The following is a 19,637-nucleotide window of genomic DNA, read 5'->3' as shown; positions in this document are numbered from 1 at the left end:
TCATTGTGGACAGCACAATTGCATATGAGAGATTAAAGTAATGCTTAGATATTATTTTATTGTAACCTGGTTATGATATTCATAATTGTCAGATAATTGAATTTGTGTTTAATATCCTGTATTGCATGGTAGATAGAAGAAAATGGTGCGATGCACATTTGTTTAGGTTTTTTCCTTTCCTCTAATGGGTAGTCATTTATTTGTTCACACTATAAGCTCAAGTTAAAACTTTCAATTGCTTGGGTATAGCGAGTTACTATCCATTTTGTGACCGCTGGTTAAAAGCAAGAAAACAAGAATGCAAGAATGACCCATCAAGAAGTTTTTAATAAAATAATTTACCTGCCTCTATCTCCACTTTATAATTTAATGTGAGATTTGTAAGCTTGATCCATAGTTGTAAAATTATTCTGGGCATAACTGCAAAACCTTAAACAGTTTCATTCAGTCCATACTCAAGACAGAACGTCTTGCTGAAATACACAGGGGGTTCTGCTTTATTATCTTTTGAAGTGAAATTTGAAAGCTTTGTGGTTCTTTATGGAAGAAGGTTAATATATTGCATGCATGTGCATCCAGGACAAGGTGTTATGTTCTGGAGTTCTCTATGGCCACATAGCAATGAAACTTGGATGGGACCAGAGGGTGAACACAGGCTAATCTTTGAATACTGAGACACCTATTTTCTCTTCTGTTTTTGACTTCCTCTTGCACTTGACTCTGCTTTTAAGACTGCAAAACAGGAGGGTGGCTACCCAGAGGAAAATCTGGGGTAAGCTCTTCTGACCATGGCTGCGTTCTGAAGGATTCTCTAGTAAAGGGAAGAGGTGAGTATGGGATGGATGAAGGTCGCTTGCTGCTCTAGATCGCTGGGCTCTGTGGATTTGGAGGTCAGGGAACCTCTCATCAGAGGGAAAATACGGAAAAAGAGATTTCATGTTTGGCAAGAAAGAAGTAGTGAAAAGATAGGTTTACTCGGATTGTGACTGTTTTAGAATTCAGAGGGAAAATTTAGTTTCTGCTTGCATTCAAAGATGTAACAATGTATGTAACAGAGTTGGCTTCATCAGCAAGACACTTGTCTAGTTTGAAAAAAATCCAAACACATAAAATGAAATATATTTGTATTATGTTAGGGGAACACAATGTATTGTCTTACTTCATATAATTATATGCGCTCTACTGTACCTGCAAATCTAGAAACTAAGAAGACTTCTGCTTGGGAAGTATACTCAAACATACACCTTGGGAAACTTCTGTTTGAATCTGCTGGTGCAAATTTGTAGTATAACTAAAAGGTCACCTTGCCAATGCCTTGGCACCACTTCTTTTTTATGCAATTATCAAATTACTCATAACTGTAATATCTTTTTTTTTTAACTGAATCAGTATAACTCCACTGGCTTCTAAGAAGTTTTTCCTGAGTTACACTGCTCTGACAGTACTGAGTATGACTGCTATGACTGAAATTGTGTAAATTGTAATTACTGTAGATGAAATTGGTACCTCTGGGAAATTAAAACCTGGGTTTCTTCAAAGATAAATTTTGAAGTGGTTGTGACAAGGCAGTCATCTTTCTATCATTGTTTTCCAGACCTGTTCCAGAGATTCACCTTTGCTGGAGCAAAAAATATCCAAGATGTCTTCACAATACATCTTATATTTCTGCTGAGATAATAAAGAAAGATAACAATTAATGCAAGATTTGAAATGACTGTCAGCCTACATGAGACTTGATAGAGACCTTCACAAAGAGCCTCTTAGTTGTCAGAGATAACTTTCATTTGCTGTCAAATTGGGCCATATGCTAACCTGCAATCGAGAGGTGAATGATTCTATAGCGGCACATGAAAACTATTAAATAGTCTTGTCTTAACTTCAATAGTCTATGCTGAACAGAATATAAAAAAAAGACAATTATGAAGAAGTTTGTGGATGATATTATGTGCAGTGAGTTTCAGACTGTGCAATTTTATACATATTCTATGCCAAATTTATGAATGAATACTCAGCTTCTTCATAGCGATGCACACTGACTTGTCTATTGGAAGGAATGCAATATGCTGAAATGAAAATGAGCAACTACTGGCTCTGAGCAGGTCCTAAAGTTTCATGGAGCTGAAAATACTGTAATGAAACCTTTTTCATTGACAGTATGTTCCAGCCTCCTCTGTGCATACTGTCCCTGCTGACTCCAAGCAACTAGGGATGCAATTGCTCATTCAGGCTTAAATGGGTCCTACTGGGACTCATAAAGGGGCTGTGTACCATGTAGTCTGCAAAGATAGGGTTATTTCTTCAGATCTTAACTTTTGTGAAATGCAATGTCTTAAATTTGAACAACCATGGTAATTGCTCTTGTCATTACTTTTAGGACAATGAGTATATTTGTTTGCTGGCAAGAATCCCTTGCAAGTACTTCTTTATGTTCTCATGCTATTCTTTTCGTTGTCAGCACTAGTAGTTAACATGTTATAATTCAACTCCCACTCTGGGCAGGCTTCCTCTGATATTCACTAAGAAAGTATGCTGGCTGCAAAGATAGGATTTTAATTTTCACAGTTCATGTGAACTATAGGACAGAGGACGAGATCACTATGTTCTCACGATTCTCTCTTCGTGATAGCATTTAATGATCCATTGAACTTTTTCCTTTGTGCTAAATATCACCAAAATAACATTTATTTTTATTCCTTCTTATGGTGGTGATAGCAGAGTGCAACTTTCTTGCCTTCTCCACCTGTTCTTTTGTGTGTGAATGGCCAGAGCATGCTGGTAATGTCCCTTTGCACTCTGAGGCTGCAATTCTGTGCTAACCTCATTATATCAGATCTCTGGAATGGAAAGAGAAAGAAAATGTGTCTGTACTTACTTGCAAGTTTCCTTTTTAAACCAAAAGATCTTCAAATACTGCCCGTTCTGGAATGAGAAAGAATAGAAAATGAGCATCCATTTTTCCATGGATCCCAAAGTTTTGATTTGCTGTTGTTCAGTGATAATCACTGCTTTTTTTGCTCAAGGTATAGTTAACAGAATATATCATCTGCAAAAGTAGATTTGAATTTGTGTGACTGTTAAGGGGATGATCATTTCTCCATTAGTCAGCGACACCAATCTGATTCTGCTCCCAAATGCAATCAAATGGATTTTATTCTATCCCCACCTGCCCTCTGCCTCCAAAAAATTTACAGGTAGGTATGGGTAAATTTTCCTAGCAAGGTAATGCCAGAAATTTCTTCAATTTTTTTAAGTTTTATCCTCCCCACCCAGTGATCACAGTTGAGCCCAAACAACTTGCTTTTTAACTACCAGATGTTCAGTTTTGGTTTTGGCAGAGCTCTACAGATCCAAGTTTCTTTATCAGGACTAATATTTTTTTAAATTTGCATTTTGGTGCAAGTGTGTTACAGATGATCTGTAACAGTAACTAATGCACATTAATATTATGGCTAAATTTTTTTTTTTACTATAAATCATTCTAATTTTCTTTTGCTTTTTAAAATGGAAGCAAAGGCTGATGTAATGCTTCTGCCATCCTTTGGTTTTGTAAAATATTTGTTGATTCAAATATTATTTATTTACTCATGACAATGAGTCACCAGTAGACAAACAGATCATTTACTCTGCTTGCAGTAGGTTAACAGTAAGTGTTGAAAGCTTACAAAAGGACTGACTTTTAACAGTTGCACATCATTGTAGTTGTACTTTCGGGGATAGAAGAATACATTAGAATGGTTACCTAGAGCTAACAGAAAAGAAAAAAGTTGTACTGTAAACTGGTAGTGGCGTGCTATGTGGTATTCTTTCAGCGCATGTAACACAGGAAGGGAATTGGATTCAACCGTATTCCCATACGGTTCCATTCATTTCATTACAATTATGGGAATAAATCCTGAGTTGTTGAAAGAACAGTGTTTAAAATGTATTTATTTACACTATGATAGCTGTGCTTGAAAAATAAACAGGTCAGAACTGCTGCTGTAATGAAAAAGGTCAAAAGGTAAATTTTAGAGGCAAAGAAAAACTTGCAGGTCAGCCATCTGCTCCTTTGAACTGGGCGGCTGCGTTTGCTGTGGCTTAGTGTCCAGCACGAAGGTGGGTCATATCCTAAGCATTGCACCAGCGCGTGCAACTGTGCACAGCTACGCAGTGACGAAAAGCTCCCTGTGCTTCCAAGGGGCTGCCATCCTCCTCCTCTCCTGTGAGCAGGTGATGGTGGTAAAAGAAATACTGGTCGGTTCTCCTGTGTCTCATCATGGGGCTGTTTTTTTTCAAAATACATGTACAAAACTTGAAGCGATTGATGCTGCCTGCTCAGGCAGCATCTCTGCGTGCTTCCATGTGCCTACAGGAATTGTGCCCAACCACAGCCTCTGCTACACCTGGTGTGGGAATGGGCTGAGCCGGCTGCGGAGCAGGCAGTCTGGCTGCCAACTGCAAGAGTGAGGCTGTGAGAGTGGGAAATCCCATAAATAGGGAAAGCCTCCGCCAGATCAGCCTCATCTGATGAGGCGTCTGGTTTTGTTCCCCCTTTTTCTGGGTGGGAAGCGCTGTGGAGACAGAGCAAAGCCTCTGTGAGTGGCAGTGCTGCTTCTCCCCAGCTGTGTGATGTTGTTGTGTGGCCGAGGCAGGGGCTGGTTAAGCAGCACTGTCTGCTGGCTGTGAAACAAGCTGTTAGTCCGCAGTGGTGAAAGAATGCTTTTTCCCCACTTTATACTTATTATACATCTTGAGTTGAATATTCCCGTACATAACCATGAGCATGTATCATCTGTCTCTGATCACTTTTCCCCCAGCACAGATATTCTACCTCTGCAATGTCATAATCTCATTTAAATAAGCATAATTGAAGCACAGATGTGACAAATGTTAATTTGCATTTTTAATGGGAGGGAGGGTACACAATGTATTTGTGAGTCCTGATAACAGTAAGCTTTTCCTTCCCACTCCCAGACTTGGGATCTTTTTTGGTGTCAGATTTGAAGTAAAATGCTGGAAGTTGTCACCTGCACTGTAATTTAAAAATTACGTGCTGTTGTGATGAAGCACACTCCATACCTAGGAGAAGGAAGCATGAAAAGACTTTTCAATCTATTCAAGGCAAATACTTACAGAGGGTGTTGTGGCAGTGTCTCCTTCGATCCTCTTCTGTAAGATGATCGCTTGCAGGCGTCCCGAGGGTGTTAGGAGAGGGAGGGGAACCTGAGGAGAGCTGAGGCTTTGGCAGGAGCCCGACACCTGGCCAAGATTTGACAGGTAGAGCCAACAAATCACAGCCTTACCTCTCTGTCTTGTGGTCAACAGTGTTCTGAGCCCAAAATCTGTTGCGTGGTTTGGGTTTGGGTGTTTTTTTTTTTTTTTTTTGAAAGGAAAGAGAGGGGAGTAAAGAAAATAAATGCATGTTCTCTCTGGCATATTGTGGGTCAAGCTGGGAACATGAAAACCTAGCTCTAGTCCAGAACTTCCTGCTGTCTCCTTAAGTCTTCCTTAAGACAAATGTAGGAAAATAACCTTTGACATTTTTTATCATTTTAATGCTAATGTCATTGCCTGAGTACATAGAAGTAACGTGGTGGAAACATTTTTTGTGAAAAGCTTCTCTTTAGCTCTTTACAATGCCGTTGTCAAGCAACAGAGGTCTAAATTCCAGTTGGTACAAAAATAATGGACAGGAGGAATATATTTTACACATGTATTTTTTTATTATTACTTGCTGAGCACCATTAATTAATTCAGCAGTGCAGACGTACAGTTCCATGAACATGAGTGTGAAACTCTGGGCAAAGGGAAATGAGAGTGACTAATTGGGGTTCATCTTTTGCAAATGTCTGAAATTAAGAAATAGATAAACAATTTGAATAGAAAAAAATTATGGTAACAGTAATCAAATATTGAGTATTTTCTGTTTGTTGACTTTAGACAATTTCCCCTTCAGCTTAGGTGAGCTCTCCATTACCCTTTCCTGCACGTCCTTGCAGTTGTGTGTAGAACCTATGCAGCTCATTCTGGTACCTTGCATCACCCTGCTGGGACAGGGTACCTACCTTTTGGGTATTGTAGCCCCTAAGCTGGGTACTCAAGTTGAACTTTAAGCTGAGATTTTCATAATGGCGCATGTTTTTGGAGGATGAATGGGTTCTGTGTTCCATCTGTGAATGAACACTGGATTCTTAAGATATTTATATAGCATTGCATATGAGCTGATATTGGACATATACATTTCCACATTATTTTACAAATGTATTATGAGTATTACTTTGAAAGAGTTGCTCAAGTGGCTCATACAATAGCCAGAACATTAAATTTTCTCCATTTGGAGATCTGGTACCTCAGTCTGAAATATGTGATTATCATCTTTGGAAAGACTTTCAGCATGTTTTTAATTTAAAGCTGAAACAAAAGTTAGAGGTTGGTTAGTAGTGCAAATAATACTTTCTGATTATTTTATTTACATCTATAGAATAAAAAACCTAACAGTGGAACTTAAAACCAAGCAAGATGAATTAAAAAATGTGAAAGAAGATTTGCGGTATTTCCAAGAAGAAAAGGAAGCTGCCTATAAGCAATCACAAGTGCTCAGGTAAGAACCCAAAAAGAAATCCCAATGTTGTGCTTCCTGTGAACACGTACGATCAGTTGAGAGGATTCAGTGGAGATGCAGGTGAAGGCAAGGGCAATACTGTGTGCGAGAAGAGTGTTTATAACCATCCTGGTGTTTCTTGCTTTTCCAGAATATAGTGAGATGCTGTAGTGTTAGCAAATGTGACCAGAAAATACCACTGTTGATTGCTGATGTTATTAACCACAGGATAAGTTCTTCACAAATTTAAAAGTATTGATTAACATTTAAAAGCAAATGTGTACCACTTGCTTGTAATGTATTGGAAATACAGTATTTCTTACATATATTGTTTATAAAAAGTCAACATATGGTCATTAAACATGATTACTCTTTCTCAATAAAAATGATTGTACAATTGTCTGTACAGTTTTCTTCATTTATACATGTAAGTTCTAAATCAACATTTAGAAGGGAGGAACTTATAAATATATTAAATATACAGCATATTTCATACACTAAATCATGTAACCCAATATAGTATGAATTATCATATAACAGAAAAGTAGATACCAAGTTTACTTTAGTTCCCAAGTTTACTAATAGTATTTTGTCATTTTAAAAATGTATGTCTGGTATTTTCCTGTCTTGCAGAAATACATTGGAACACCATTGCTCAACTCTGAACAAGGCTGTCTCACTGTTTCCTTTTATTAGAAGTGAACTAGACAGTATTAAAGAAGTCATATCCAGTAACCTGGAGAACTGGGCTGCCATGAAAGAAGAAATTTTTCTACAAATAAAAACGGTTAGCAAAGAAGCTTTGACAGGTAAATCATCTTGCAATAATTTTGGGCAAGATAAAATATTTTTTGGTAGTTGAGTGTAACACAATAAACTAGAAGGTAAAATTAGTTAGATAATTTCTAATTCTGATGTTAACTTGTCCAGTTCCAAAGTATTAGAAGACCCTATCTACTGCTGTGGCACCATGCAAACCGAGTTGAACTTGGTCCAGTTCCTGTTGGATTAGTGTGCTGGATCAATTGTTCAGTCAGCCAAGTCAGACTGAAATGGAAGTAATATAAATATTTACCATGATTTGAAACATTGTCCTGGTTTCAGCAGGGATAGAGTTAATTTTCTTCCTAGTAGCTGGTACAGTGCTGTGTTTTGGATTTAGGATGAGAACAAAGTTGATAATGCATCGATGTTTTAGTTGTTGCTAGGTAGTGCTTACACTAGCCAAGGTGTAAGCACTCCATGCTCTACCGACTGAGAAGGCTGCAGGTGCACAAGAAGCTGGGAGGGGGCACAGCCAAACTGGCCAAAGGGACATTCCATACCATGTGACGTCATGCTCAGTACATAAACTGGGGGAAGCTGGCCAGGGGGCAGGGGGCCGCTGCTCGGGGTCTGGCTGGGCATCAGTCGGTGGGTGGTGAGCAATTATACTGTGCATCGCTTGCTTTGTGTATTATATTATTATTATTATTATTATTATTATTATCATAATTTTATTTCAATTATTAAACTGTTTTTATCTCAACCCATGAGTTTTTCTCACTTGTGCTCTTCCAATTCTCTCCCCCATCCCACTGGGTGGGGGGGAGTGAGCGAGCGGCTGGCTGTGTGGTGCTCAGTTGCCGACTGAGGTTAAACCACGACAAACATAAATAATATACTTAGTATATGGATATGATTGCAACACAAAGACTTGGAGATATTTTAATTTGCCTTGTGTCTCCTACTGCCAGTTTTTAGCACATGCTCATATACACACACGATACTATACGGCAATGGTATAATATCCTTTTGTGGAGCTGCCTGAGGGTCCTGCAGTGCTACCTCCCCATCCCATGGGCAGGCTGCACCTCTTCCCTTGAGCAACTGACAGGTGTACACCTGTGGTTGCCTTGAATGCATGAGCCACTGCATACGAGCAAACCTACACCCAACATGTAGCAACTACTCCCTCCTTCCGTTTCTGAATAAGAACAAGTAATACTCAAATACAGCTGTCTTTATCTGAGGGGTCTTTGGGATTGAAAGGGGCATGGAGCAGCCTGTGGGCTGAGAATAATTCACTTGGCCCACAGCCTGCTTCCTGCTCAAACAAGGGCAGCCTTCAGGAAAAGAGAAGCTGGAAGTAAGGCACAACCGATGGCTTGTTTGTGAAGGTCGTGCCCAACCCTCAGGCTGGTGGTCAGACTTGAAAACTCAGATTTATTCTCGAATACCATTTTTGCTCTGCTTCAGTTAAGAGATTAGTTTTGCTAAAAAAAGTGTGCAGTAGTGTAATTACGGACTGTACCATCCAGAGCATCCAAACAGCCCCTGTGCTGACTTTGGCAACTTTAATGGGCTTTGGACATAATTTTCATGTACATATTCCTTTCCTTATAGTTTTTGTGTGCTCTGCATGTATGAGTTGATGAGCTGCTATTTGCTCTGGAGGTTAGTTTTATCAGGGTTATAAGGTAGCAAAGAAGTAGGTGAGCTGATGTCACGCTTTTTGTCCTTGTGAGAAGGAATATAAGGGGCATGGTGGGCGATGTGCATCTCCCAAATCACTCTGCCGGTGAAACTGTGTGAACTCCAGTGCAAATTCGCAGCTTAAGTGAAACCTGCGTGCACGGGGTATCTCAGAAAATGTGTAGCTTCATTTTAAATAATAGCTCCCCAGTAGCCTATGCTTCCTGTGAAATTAGAAGTAATTTTTAATGTTTTCAATGATTGCTTTGTTCAGAGTGGGAAGAAATAAGTGGGGCAGCTGTGCTGCAGGAGCAACTAGGCACGCATCCCACTGAGAGAGTGCCTGGGTCTGAACAGAGAGTTCGGGGTGTCCTGAGCCCAAGCAGCAGAGAGCCCAGAATGGAGGGCTCTTGCCTGCTGAAGATGAGCGTGACTGGAAAATCATTCTTTAGTATTCAGTTTTTGTAAGAACAATTAATTTAAATGTCAGTGTCAATATCATGCATTTTGATTCATGACTTCATCTCCTAATTAGACTGAGCACAGAAAGTATTGTATGTCCCTAAGTATTCCTCTCTTCCTGTGCTCATTCTCTGCCTACTTCTAGCTAATAAAGGGAATATGAGCATGCATTTCTGCAAACATCTTCAGGTTCAAAGAGACTCATAACATTTTAAGGCTTCTTTTCTGGAGTATCTCATTTTATTTGTTGTAATACTGCAAATATATAGAATATTGAAGCAGAAGTGCAGCCTTTCAGGTTCTTTTGATGATTATACATACCATTATACATGCTACGTATCCCTGACTGCATTCAACAATATGCCCTTGAGAATAGTGCCACAATGTGAATGTTACATACATCCTTAAATCTAGCTTTCTAAATCAAAGCAATTTAGTCACACATAATTTTTTTTTTTTGGCCTGTGAGTGCCATTCAAAAGCTTTTATGTTCTGTTTTATGAGTTGTTCATTATTAATATGTGGTAACATGTTAATATGTAGTAATTTTTTTGTTTATTTTACCTTACTGTTTTTGCAACAAGATTTTCAGAACTTATTTTCCATTCAGATTTTTGAGAAGAAAAATGTTACATGAGGTGCTACTTTTTATGCCTAGACCAGTTTGCTTGGTTAGTTTGAAAACAGCTTATAAAAGCCCTTGTATATGTATGTTATTTAGCCTTGGTTAATTAATGGGAAGTAGAAAGAAGTATAAGAACATAAAATCTTTCGGTATTTACATCATTTAGTCTAACAATAAATTGATTTAAGTGTGGAGTATTTGGGAAAGATTGTAGGTAATGAAAATATTTGCACCGCAGAAAACTTAAAATTTGCACGTGGGCAGCATATAAAACATGTGTAATAGCTGACTTGACAATAGAATTAGACTCCATCTTACTTGAACGTTCTTATCATTAACGTAAATAAAAGTGATATAAGTTCTTTGGACGACTGAACATTAAGGGCTGTAGTTGGAGAAGGCATAGAAAAGAATTTCAACTACTTTTGGAAATGTTCAAATGCACTCATCACGGATAACTGAACTCAGGAAATAATATGAAAATGTAGGAGACCCACTATACCCCACCCATGATTTACTTATTTACCTTGCAGTAAAAACTACCTGGGAAACTTCCTTGGGACTGCTGCTCTTCCATGTTGAAGAGCTGATGAAAGATAGTGACAAAGCCTTCTTATATAATGAAGATGCACTTTCATTACTTTAACAGCAGTAGCCACCTAAAGAGTGAGAAAATAAAATGTAATACACATGCCCAAATATCTTCTGAACCAAAAGTTTCAAATTGAGCTTTAGCAGAGTCTAACCCCCTTGATATCTTCTCAAATTAATTTCAAAATGAGTCTGCAATTGTTTTTGTATGTCAACAATGGTTTGTGTATCCTCTTAAGATAAAAAGCTTGGATTCAAATATTTCTGTCACCTATTGTTATTTCATTTGGAATATATACGTGTATTTTAATTTGAGTTTGAGATCTTGGAGGAAATACGTATTATTGCTTTAGAATAAAATTTGTATTATTTGTCAGTAATATGTGTTTGGCTAAGTTTCACCCTCAGTAAGTTTGCAGACGACACCAAGTTGGGCGGCAGTGTTGATCTGCTCGAGGGTAGGAAGGCTCTGCAGAGGGACCTGGACAGGCTGGATCGATGGGCCGAGGCCAACTGTATGAGGTTCAACAAGGCCAAGTGCCGGGTCCTGCACTTTGGCCACAACAACCCCATGCAGCGCTACAGGCTTGGGGAAGAGTGGCTGGAAAGCTGCCTGGCGGAAAAGGACCTGGGGGTGCTGGTCGACAGCCGGCTGAACATGAGCCGGCAGTGTGCCCAGGCGGCCAAGAAGGCAAATGGCATCCTGGCCTGTATCAGAAATAGTGTGGCCAGCAGGAGTAGGGAAGTGATCGTGCCCCTGTACTCGGCACTGGTGAGGCCGCACCTCGAATACTGTGTTCAGTTTTGGGCCCCTCACTACAAGAAGGATGTTGAGATGTTGGAACGTGTCCAGAGAAGGGCAGCGAGGCTGGTGAGGGGTCTGGAGAACAAGTCTTATGAGGAGAGGCTGAGGGAACTGGGGTTGTTTAGCCTGGAGAAAAGGAGGCTGAGGGGAGACCTCATCGCTCTCTACAACTACCTGAAAGGAGGCTGTAGCGAGGTGGGTGTTGGTCTCTTCTCCCAAGTAACAAGCGATAGGACGAGAGGAAATGGCCTCAAGTTGCGCCGGGGAGGTTTAGATTGGATGTGAGGAAAAATTTCTTTACTGAAAGAGTAGTTAAACATTGGAACAGGCTGCCCAGGGAAGTGGTTGAGTCCCCATCCCTGGAAGTATTTAAAAGACGTGTAGATGAGGCGCTTAGGGACATGGTTTAGTAGGCATGGTGGTGTTGGGTTGACGGTTGGACTCGATGATCTTGGAGGTCTCTTCCAACCTTAATGATTCTATGATTCTAAGTACAAGTTATCTGTGTGAAGAGATATTGCACAAGGCACTTCTTTTGGCCCTCTACATTCTCAGCAAAAGTATTGCTAATATATGTGGTTTACACTGCTCCATACCCAAACTAGGGTTACAGAATGCTGAAGTCCTGAGATTGTAAATCAGGTCTAATACTTTTTAGTGAAGAAGGTAAACTTGACAACAATCTATATGATATTTTTTTTCCCCCTCCTCAGAAATACCCAAATTGAATCAAAGATTAGCAAAATCCCAGAGAGAGAATGAATGCCTACAAGAAAAGGTAAAACATCTGACGCTGGTGGCCGACACGGTTGAGCTGAAAACTCAACAGCTTCAAACTTCACTTCAGCAAGGGAATGAGCTTCAAAGTAGATGCCGTGAACTACAAAAGGAAACATTAGGTAAGGGAATTCTGACACTTCAAGCAAACTTCCAAGTAAAATGAAATGTAAAAAAATTTTTTTAAAAGCACCTAAATTGTGGCTGTTACTGTGAAAGCACTCAGGCCTGAATAAAATGTGGATGTTGTGCAGTCAGAAAAGACAGTATGTCATTCTGAGGAGTCTGTTACCGTACTGGGAACACGAGTCAGCTGAGTGGGGGGGGAAATGAAGGAAGGGAGGAAAACAATGAAGATGGTGGTAATACATTTATGCTGTTACTTGTCAATCTTACGTAAAACATCAGGGAGAAGGCTCTGAGATTAAAATTAAAAGAAATGCTCTCATTTTGATTGGAAGGCCAGGAAGGATTTTTGGCTATCAGCAACAGAACTGAAAAGTAAGTCAGGCTAAGCCAGTCTCTATTCTCATAGATTCATTAAACTTGAGACTGTCTAATGATTTGCCCTTGATAGTGTGTCTCAAGAATCTAGAGTCTCTAGATTCTTGAGACACACTATCAAGGGCAAATCATTAGACAGTCTCAAGTTTAATGACACTTGAAATTATAATATCTTGTGAGCTCTGAGACAATAACTCATTACAAAAAGATTATTTATATTAGTATCTCTTGAATCTCTCTTCTCTTTAACGTAGTATGGCATTTATAGTGCTTTTAAGCATTTTAAGACCTTTAAAACATATAGAGGTTGTGCTGTTCCGGGCACAGTTTTGAGTCATCAAATTGGCACAGCAATTACCATGCTGCCTTATGCACAGTATGTAATGTCAAATTTAAAGCAGTCGGTCTCAGCGCTAGTCATGATGAAGAAATTTCACTGATCCTTCAATGCCAGCGATAATATCAAATGTGAGACTGCAAAGTAGAAGACTGCAGATACCATCCAATGAGTTATCAACCCGTGTTGCTGAGAACAGTCTTTATTTTTGTCACTGTATGACAATACTGTTAGGAAAGCTCCAGCAGGGATGTGTTTGAATGGTAGAAATGAGCAGATAACTCTACATCATTTTCCAGACAGTGTTCATATAAGAAATAGGCTTAATATGTCTTCCTTTTTGTGGTATATATTAAAAAAACCCTAACTTTAAATGAATGCAAAATCAGTTAGGTTTTGCTCTGACAAGATTCTTCTGTGGGCTAGTCACAGCATCCACTTTTGTCTTCCCCCCCCACCCCTCCCCTTGGGGAGCTGCTAAGTGCTCCAGTATCTCAAAAACTTGCCCATGATGTTTTTTGGTAGGCTCATTGTCTGATTGTAGCTACCTCCTGTTATTTAGTCCTCTGTTCAGAGTAAACTCTGGCAGGTAGGATTTGGGGAGAGGGTTGCCTTAAAAGTGTTTAGCTGTAAGTCATTAGCCACAGTATCTCATTCTGAAGACCTGAGTAAATGGAAACAAATGCATCAATTCTATTTAAATTTCCTTTTTCAAGACAATCTTGAACACACTGTTGGACAGTGTGAAAAATCGTACCTTTTTGTTTGGCTTGTATGTAAAATCACTAGGAGAGATTTTTATAGGAAACGAAGTAAAATGCTGGTAGTATATAAATGGTATCTGCTATGTTAATTTTTTGCAAAAAAGTAAACAATCTCAAAATTATATGTACATTTAATATATATATAAAAAAGTATTATATATTTGAGACAAGAGCCTGGGTAAAAAATAATAATAAAAAAGCTAAAATTCCAAATAAACTTAAGATAACATCACTAGAAAAGATAAAATTGAAGGAATTAACTAGTTGCACTGGTTAACTAAATCACGTTGCTTGTCCCCAGAGCATAATGTTGCCTGTGACTCCTCATGTTTTACTTGAAACTTGTTTGGAAAAGATGCTAAAAATGCATTAATTTCTTCTGAAAAGATAAGTGTGTTTCTCTTCCATTAAGAGATTAGTGTTTTATCCAAATAATCTGTGTACATGTATAACTGCCAGGCTTCACTATTACAACGCCACAGTCCAAAATTTGGAAATTATATACTTTAGAATACTCTGTGTGTTTTGTTTCTTAACATTCACCTTCTGTCTTTACTTATGCTGAAGTAACCCTAGAGATTGAGCTGAGAGGCTCTTACTATCTGCTTAAGTGATTCCTGGTACAGTATCACTCAAAAGAAGATAGGCAAGGTGACTGGCTCAAAAACAGCATAAGCGCCGCAGATCCTGCGATAAAACCTACAGCAGTGATTTATTGCTGTTGATGAAGCTTTGGTTTTTTTTCTGCTAGTAGGGTAGCACTTACGGAAAGAAAGTTTGTTTGGTCTTTATTGTGGTCTTGTGCCATGCAAAGAAACTGTCTGAAAGTTCACTCGTACAGCAATCTGGATATTCTACTAGCAGTGCTGATACTTGCAGTGATTTATATGCCACTTTGAGGATGATTGTCACAGATGCCCTGTTCAGAAGCCATGCACCACTATTTGGTACATGCTTGTTACATGCTTTTGTAGCGTCATGTTTTCGTCACGCTGTTGCATTCTTGAAGAAGCAGCAGACATAAAACGCTCGTTTTGCCCTAATACTTGTCTGTCTTCTGTGTTCCTTATAACCGGAAAACTTATTTCCGTGTTCTTTTTAGAAACATCTTCTCCTCTATCCTTGTATAAATAGACACAAGTAGTGATAAGTCATAAGCCATTAGATCATTTACCTTTCTCTAGAAATCTGAATTTCTGCAGTTTTCAAAATGGGTCTACTACCTGGCTGCCTTGAGGAAGACATAACTACATTTCACATGCATTTTGTAGGTGGAAAAATTAATCAAAATAAAACAATCTCAATGCAAAAAATAGCTCCTTCTCAAGTATACTTTGACATTTCATTTGTGTTGAAAAGTGTTTTGTTTTATAAAAAATAAAAAAAAAACTCGTGAGTGGCACAAGTTAAGTTGTCTGCTGGTGTGCAGACTGTTGTAGTTCCTTCCTTAGTGTAAGCACCAAGAACAGACCTTCGTACAATTTCCAGAACTGTAGATTTTACTTTTTATAAGATGCCATGTTCAATATAACTCAGATAATTTTATACTTACTGAGTTAAATTTTTCTGGTGAAGTGGCTGTCTGTGGGCATGTGAAGCTGTCTGTGAATTCAGTGGTAGTTCACATGCATTCTTGGGAGCTGGAATGTTGGCACTCACTGCTGTTGTAGAAAGTCTAAAGTCCATTTAATTCAGTATCCTGTCCTCACCACTGAAAAACACGGCATGGTTCAAAGGAAGGAACAGGAACTCTAGAATAGCAATTATAGGATAATCTGTCTTCCTTACGTATCTTATCTTGATCTAAGAGGTCCTTGAGCCTAATAAGACAATCTTTTAAGCTTTGAAATATGTGGTTTAAAATCATTACGTAAGATATTTGTATCATTACATTTATGCTGATATGAAAACTACCCTTAGTTAGAATTCCATTTTCGGTTTTGTAAAGCTGTTTACTTCAGAGGTTCCTGTAAACAATGAGTTCATAGTTTGTTCACGTGCATTGTAAAAATACACTTTCTTTTTCAGTTTTCCCCACCTTTAACTCCATGGAGAATTGTCTTGTTCTTATGTTAGAAGACCAGAGAAAGATGCTCGCAGTCTATAATTTTTTTTTTTAAATTATTCAGTGTGTTATATATTTTTGTGATGCTTGCATGGCTTTGTGGCCCATCTTCTCAAAATCTGAATTTACTTCCCTAAGTTGACATGTTGCATCAGACCATCACATCAAGCAGTTAGTTATATTTAGGTTCTAATTTCTTAGCTTTAATTGATATGCATAACTTAGGGCAATAACTGTAGTATATATATGAGTATCACATCATAAGCAGGTTCAGACTGCTCACATAGAGCATCTCTACTTTTTGTGCTGAAAAAATCTGAGCTTACAAAGAAGTGACTGTTCTAGAGGGGCTATTCCAGTCTGTAGATCATCTTGCCCTTTTTTTTAATTAAGTTTTGCTGTATAAGAAAACCAAGATTGCTCAACATTTCCTATAAGATCATCACTGTTTTCAGTGGCTTAGAAAATTACCAAACTTAACTACAATGATTTTTGAATATTAATTCCAGTAAAAATGGTCATAGCTTTCACAAGGGTGGGATGGCTGGAAAAGACATTGGATTTTACGTTTAAATGTTATGCTGCAAAAATTTCATTGAAAACCCCATGAATCTTCTGTTCTCTGAAAGAGGACTTTGAGATGGGAGGTTTGACAGTTTTCTTGACATAGAGAACCAAGTTAAACTGACTTCTAAGCCTTTGAAAACTGAAGAGACATTTGTTGGTGTGGTGGCTAAACTCTCTGTGTTTTCAGTTTCAGTCTCCAAAATACAAGGGCTGGGCAGCGCTTTCCCAAGACTTGCTTGTTCTGTGTGTCACTGTGGCGCTGAGCAACAGGACATAGACAAGGAGGTTGCCTCTGCATGCCCCGTGCTGTGCCTGCCAAGTGCCCTGGCTCCTGGGGAAGGGAACAGCCTGGGTGGGGCAGAGACCAGTGCAGGAGCGCATAGGTTAGGATATTGTGGCAGGGATATCAGGGAACTTGGCTCGCTGGCTGCTCTGTAAATGAGCTGGGGAGCACACACTGAGCAGTGAAATGCCAGTCCTGAATAGCTGGAGTTCTTTCGTCCTGTGTGGCAACAGGCGCAGGAATCCTGTGGGATAAAAAACAGCATGTGATTATATCTTGAACAAATATTTCATAATACATAGTTAATAAAGCATGAAAAAACAGCTGATCAGCTGATATTTTTATGTTTGACTGCAGCACTTACCACAATCACTAGTGCAGTTTTTGAGTGTTGAACTGTATATATCTTACCATAGAATCATGGAATGGTTTGCGTTGGAAGGGACCTTAAAGATCATCTAGTTCCAACCCCCTTGTCATGGGCAGGGACACCTTCCACTAGACCAGGTTGCTCAAAGCCCCATCCAACTTGGCCTTGAACACTTCCAGGGATGGGGCATCCACAACTTCTCTGAGCAACCTGTTCCAGTGCCTCACCACCCTCATAGTGAAGAATTTCTTCCTTATATCTAATCGAAATCTACCCTCTTTCAGCTTAAAGCCATTACCCCTTGTCCTATCACTACACGCCCTTGTAAAAAGTCCCTCTCCAGCTTTCTTGGAAGCCCCCTTCAGGTACTGGAAGGCTGCTCTAAGGTCTCCCCGGAGCCTTCTCTTCTCCAGGCTGAACAACCCCAACTCTCTCAGCCTGTCTTCACAGGAGAGGTGCTCCATCTTTGTGGCCCCCCTTTGGATTTGTTCCAACAGGTCCATGCCCTTATGTTGGGGGCCCCAGAGCTGAATGCAGTACTCCAGGTGGGGTCTTGTCCTGGTTTTGGCTGGGATAGAGTTAATTTTCTCCCTAGTAGCTGGTATAGAGCTGTGTTTTGGATTTAGTATGAAAATAATGTTGATAACACACTGATGTTTTAGTTGTTGCTAAGCAGTGTTTATACCAAGTCAAGGACTTTTCAGCTTCCCATACTCTGCCAGTGAGGAGGTGCACAAGAAGCTGGGGGGGAGTATAGACAGGATAGCTGGCCCAAATTGGCCAAAGGGGTATTCCATACCATATGATGTCATGCTCAGTGTATAAGCTGGGGCTTGTTGGCTGGGGAACAGCAATTGCTGCTTGGGGACTAACTGGGCGTTGGTTGGTGGGCGGTGAGCAGTTGCATCATCTCTTGGTTTTGTGTGTGTGTTTGGGTTTTTTTTTTTTCCCTTCTGGTATTCTCCCTCTCCCTCTCCCTCTCCCTCTTTTTACTTTCCATTACAATTTTTTGTTGTTACTGTTATTATTTTATTATTTCAAGTATTAAACTGTTCTTATCTCAACCCACAAGTTTTCTTACTTTTGCTCTTCCAATTCTCTTCCCCTATCCCACTGCGGGGGAGGGTGAGCGAGTGGCTGTGCAGTGCTTAGTTGCGGACTGGGGTTAAACCACAACAGGTCTCACAAGAGCGGAGTAGAGGGGGAAAATCACCTCCCTTGACCTGCTGGTTACGCTTCTTTTGATGCAGCCCAGGATATGGTTGGCTTTCTGGGCTGCGAGCGCACATTGCTGGGTCATGTTGAGCTACTCAGCAACGAAGACCCCCAAGTCCTTCTCCTCAGGGCTGCTCTCAACCTATTCTCTGCCCAGCCTGTATTTGTGCTTGGGATTGCCCCAACCCATGTGCATCCTAACCTGCACACTGTCATTCTTCAGTGAGAAGCACGATTAGAGCCATTTCCTTTTTGGTTTGAGACCCAAAGTCTACTGTCCCATTCTCATTTTGAATCATCCCCAAAATCCAGGGACATTGCAGGGTGTTCTGGAATAGTGTTCACAGAAGGAAACTGGAGCGATGTGCTAAAAGAAAGAACTTGAGTTGGGTAAGATAGTTGTGCTCTGTGGTGGCTGGGAAGAGGGTGCTCTCAGCAGTGTATGTCAAGAAAGAGCTAACGAGTGGGTGGCTGGAGTCAGTGTCCTTCATCTCTCCTGCAGGCAGGGAAGTGCAGCTTTCTCCAGGCTACATGCTGTGCAAGGAGAAGATGACTACAGAATGCTGCATCATTAAACACAGCAGGTACAGAAGGAAAAACAAAAGAGCTTTTCCTTTTTCCCTCTGGCCTAGTTCCAGATGACTCTTAAGATGAACAATGGTTTGTTGCATTGGGTGTCCTCAGCTGAGCAACAGCTCCCATGTACTTCTCAGGCACTTCAGTTCTAGTTTCTATTCTTCTATTGCCAGTGAATCGAGGGAGGAAGGGGAGCATACAGAGTGTGCTTTTGATGGTGTCTAGCATTTCACTGGAGCAGATCAAAGGTGTCAACAGCAATGGGACTGCAAACCGTCCTCTCCCCTTGCTGTCCTGGCTTCTCAGTCTTGCACACACCACAGCTCACTTTCACCTCTATGTCATCACCAGGAGCTAATGATTTTTTTTCCAAGAAGAAAGTTGATGAAAATGTCCCCTTTGCCTGCTTCTGATGGAAAATTTTACTCTGTCCCCATAAATCCTGTGGATTTATATCTGTCAGCACTGCTGGTGGATTTTATTTCTAAATTTTTGCATTTTCTGTTCCATATTTATGGTTTAAGAAGTTGCATGTTGTAGTTTCTGTAGTGATAGGGTTGAATCCCCCTCTGATGGCTGGACATTTGAGGCTGTAACTGGTATCGTGTACCACGTTTGTGGGTATGTCTCCTTTTGCCTTTATTTCTTCCATCCTGCCTTGG

The 19,637-nt window shown here is 39.9% G+C and overlaps 1 protein-coding gene across 1 annotated transcript in view; it reads left to right on the top strand.

Moving 5' to 3' along the window:
* The window catches only part of LEKR1 (leucine, glutamate and lysine rich 1), a 69,396-nt gene that overhangs the window by 17,416 nt on the left and 32,343 nt on the right, over nt 1-19,637 (top strand). The window contains exons 3-5 of the mRNA XM_009333994.1: nt 6,461-6,580; nt 7,214-7,389; nt 12,231-12,416. Coding sequence (XP_009332269.1) covers nt 6,461-6,580; nt 7,214-7,389; nt 12,231-12,416 — 482 coding nt within the window. The remainder of the gene's footprint in view (nt 1-6,460; nt 6,581-7,213; nt 7,390-12,230; nt 12,417-19,637) is intronic.

The sequence above is a fragment of the Pygoscelis adeliae genome, unplaced genomic scaffold (genome assembly GCF_000699105.1).
Source record: "Pygoscelis adeliae isolate BGI_AS28 unplaced genomic scaffold, ASM69910v1 Scaffold241, whole genome shotgun sequence".
In the NCBI taxonomy this organism is placed as follows: Eukaryota; Metazoa; Chordata; class Aves; order Sphenisciformes; family Spheniscidae; genus Pygoscelis; species Pygoscelis adeliae.
This window is presented reverse-complemented; position numbering and strand designations above follow the sequence as displayed.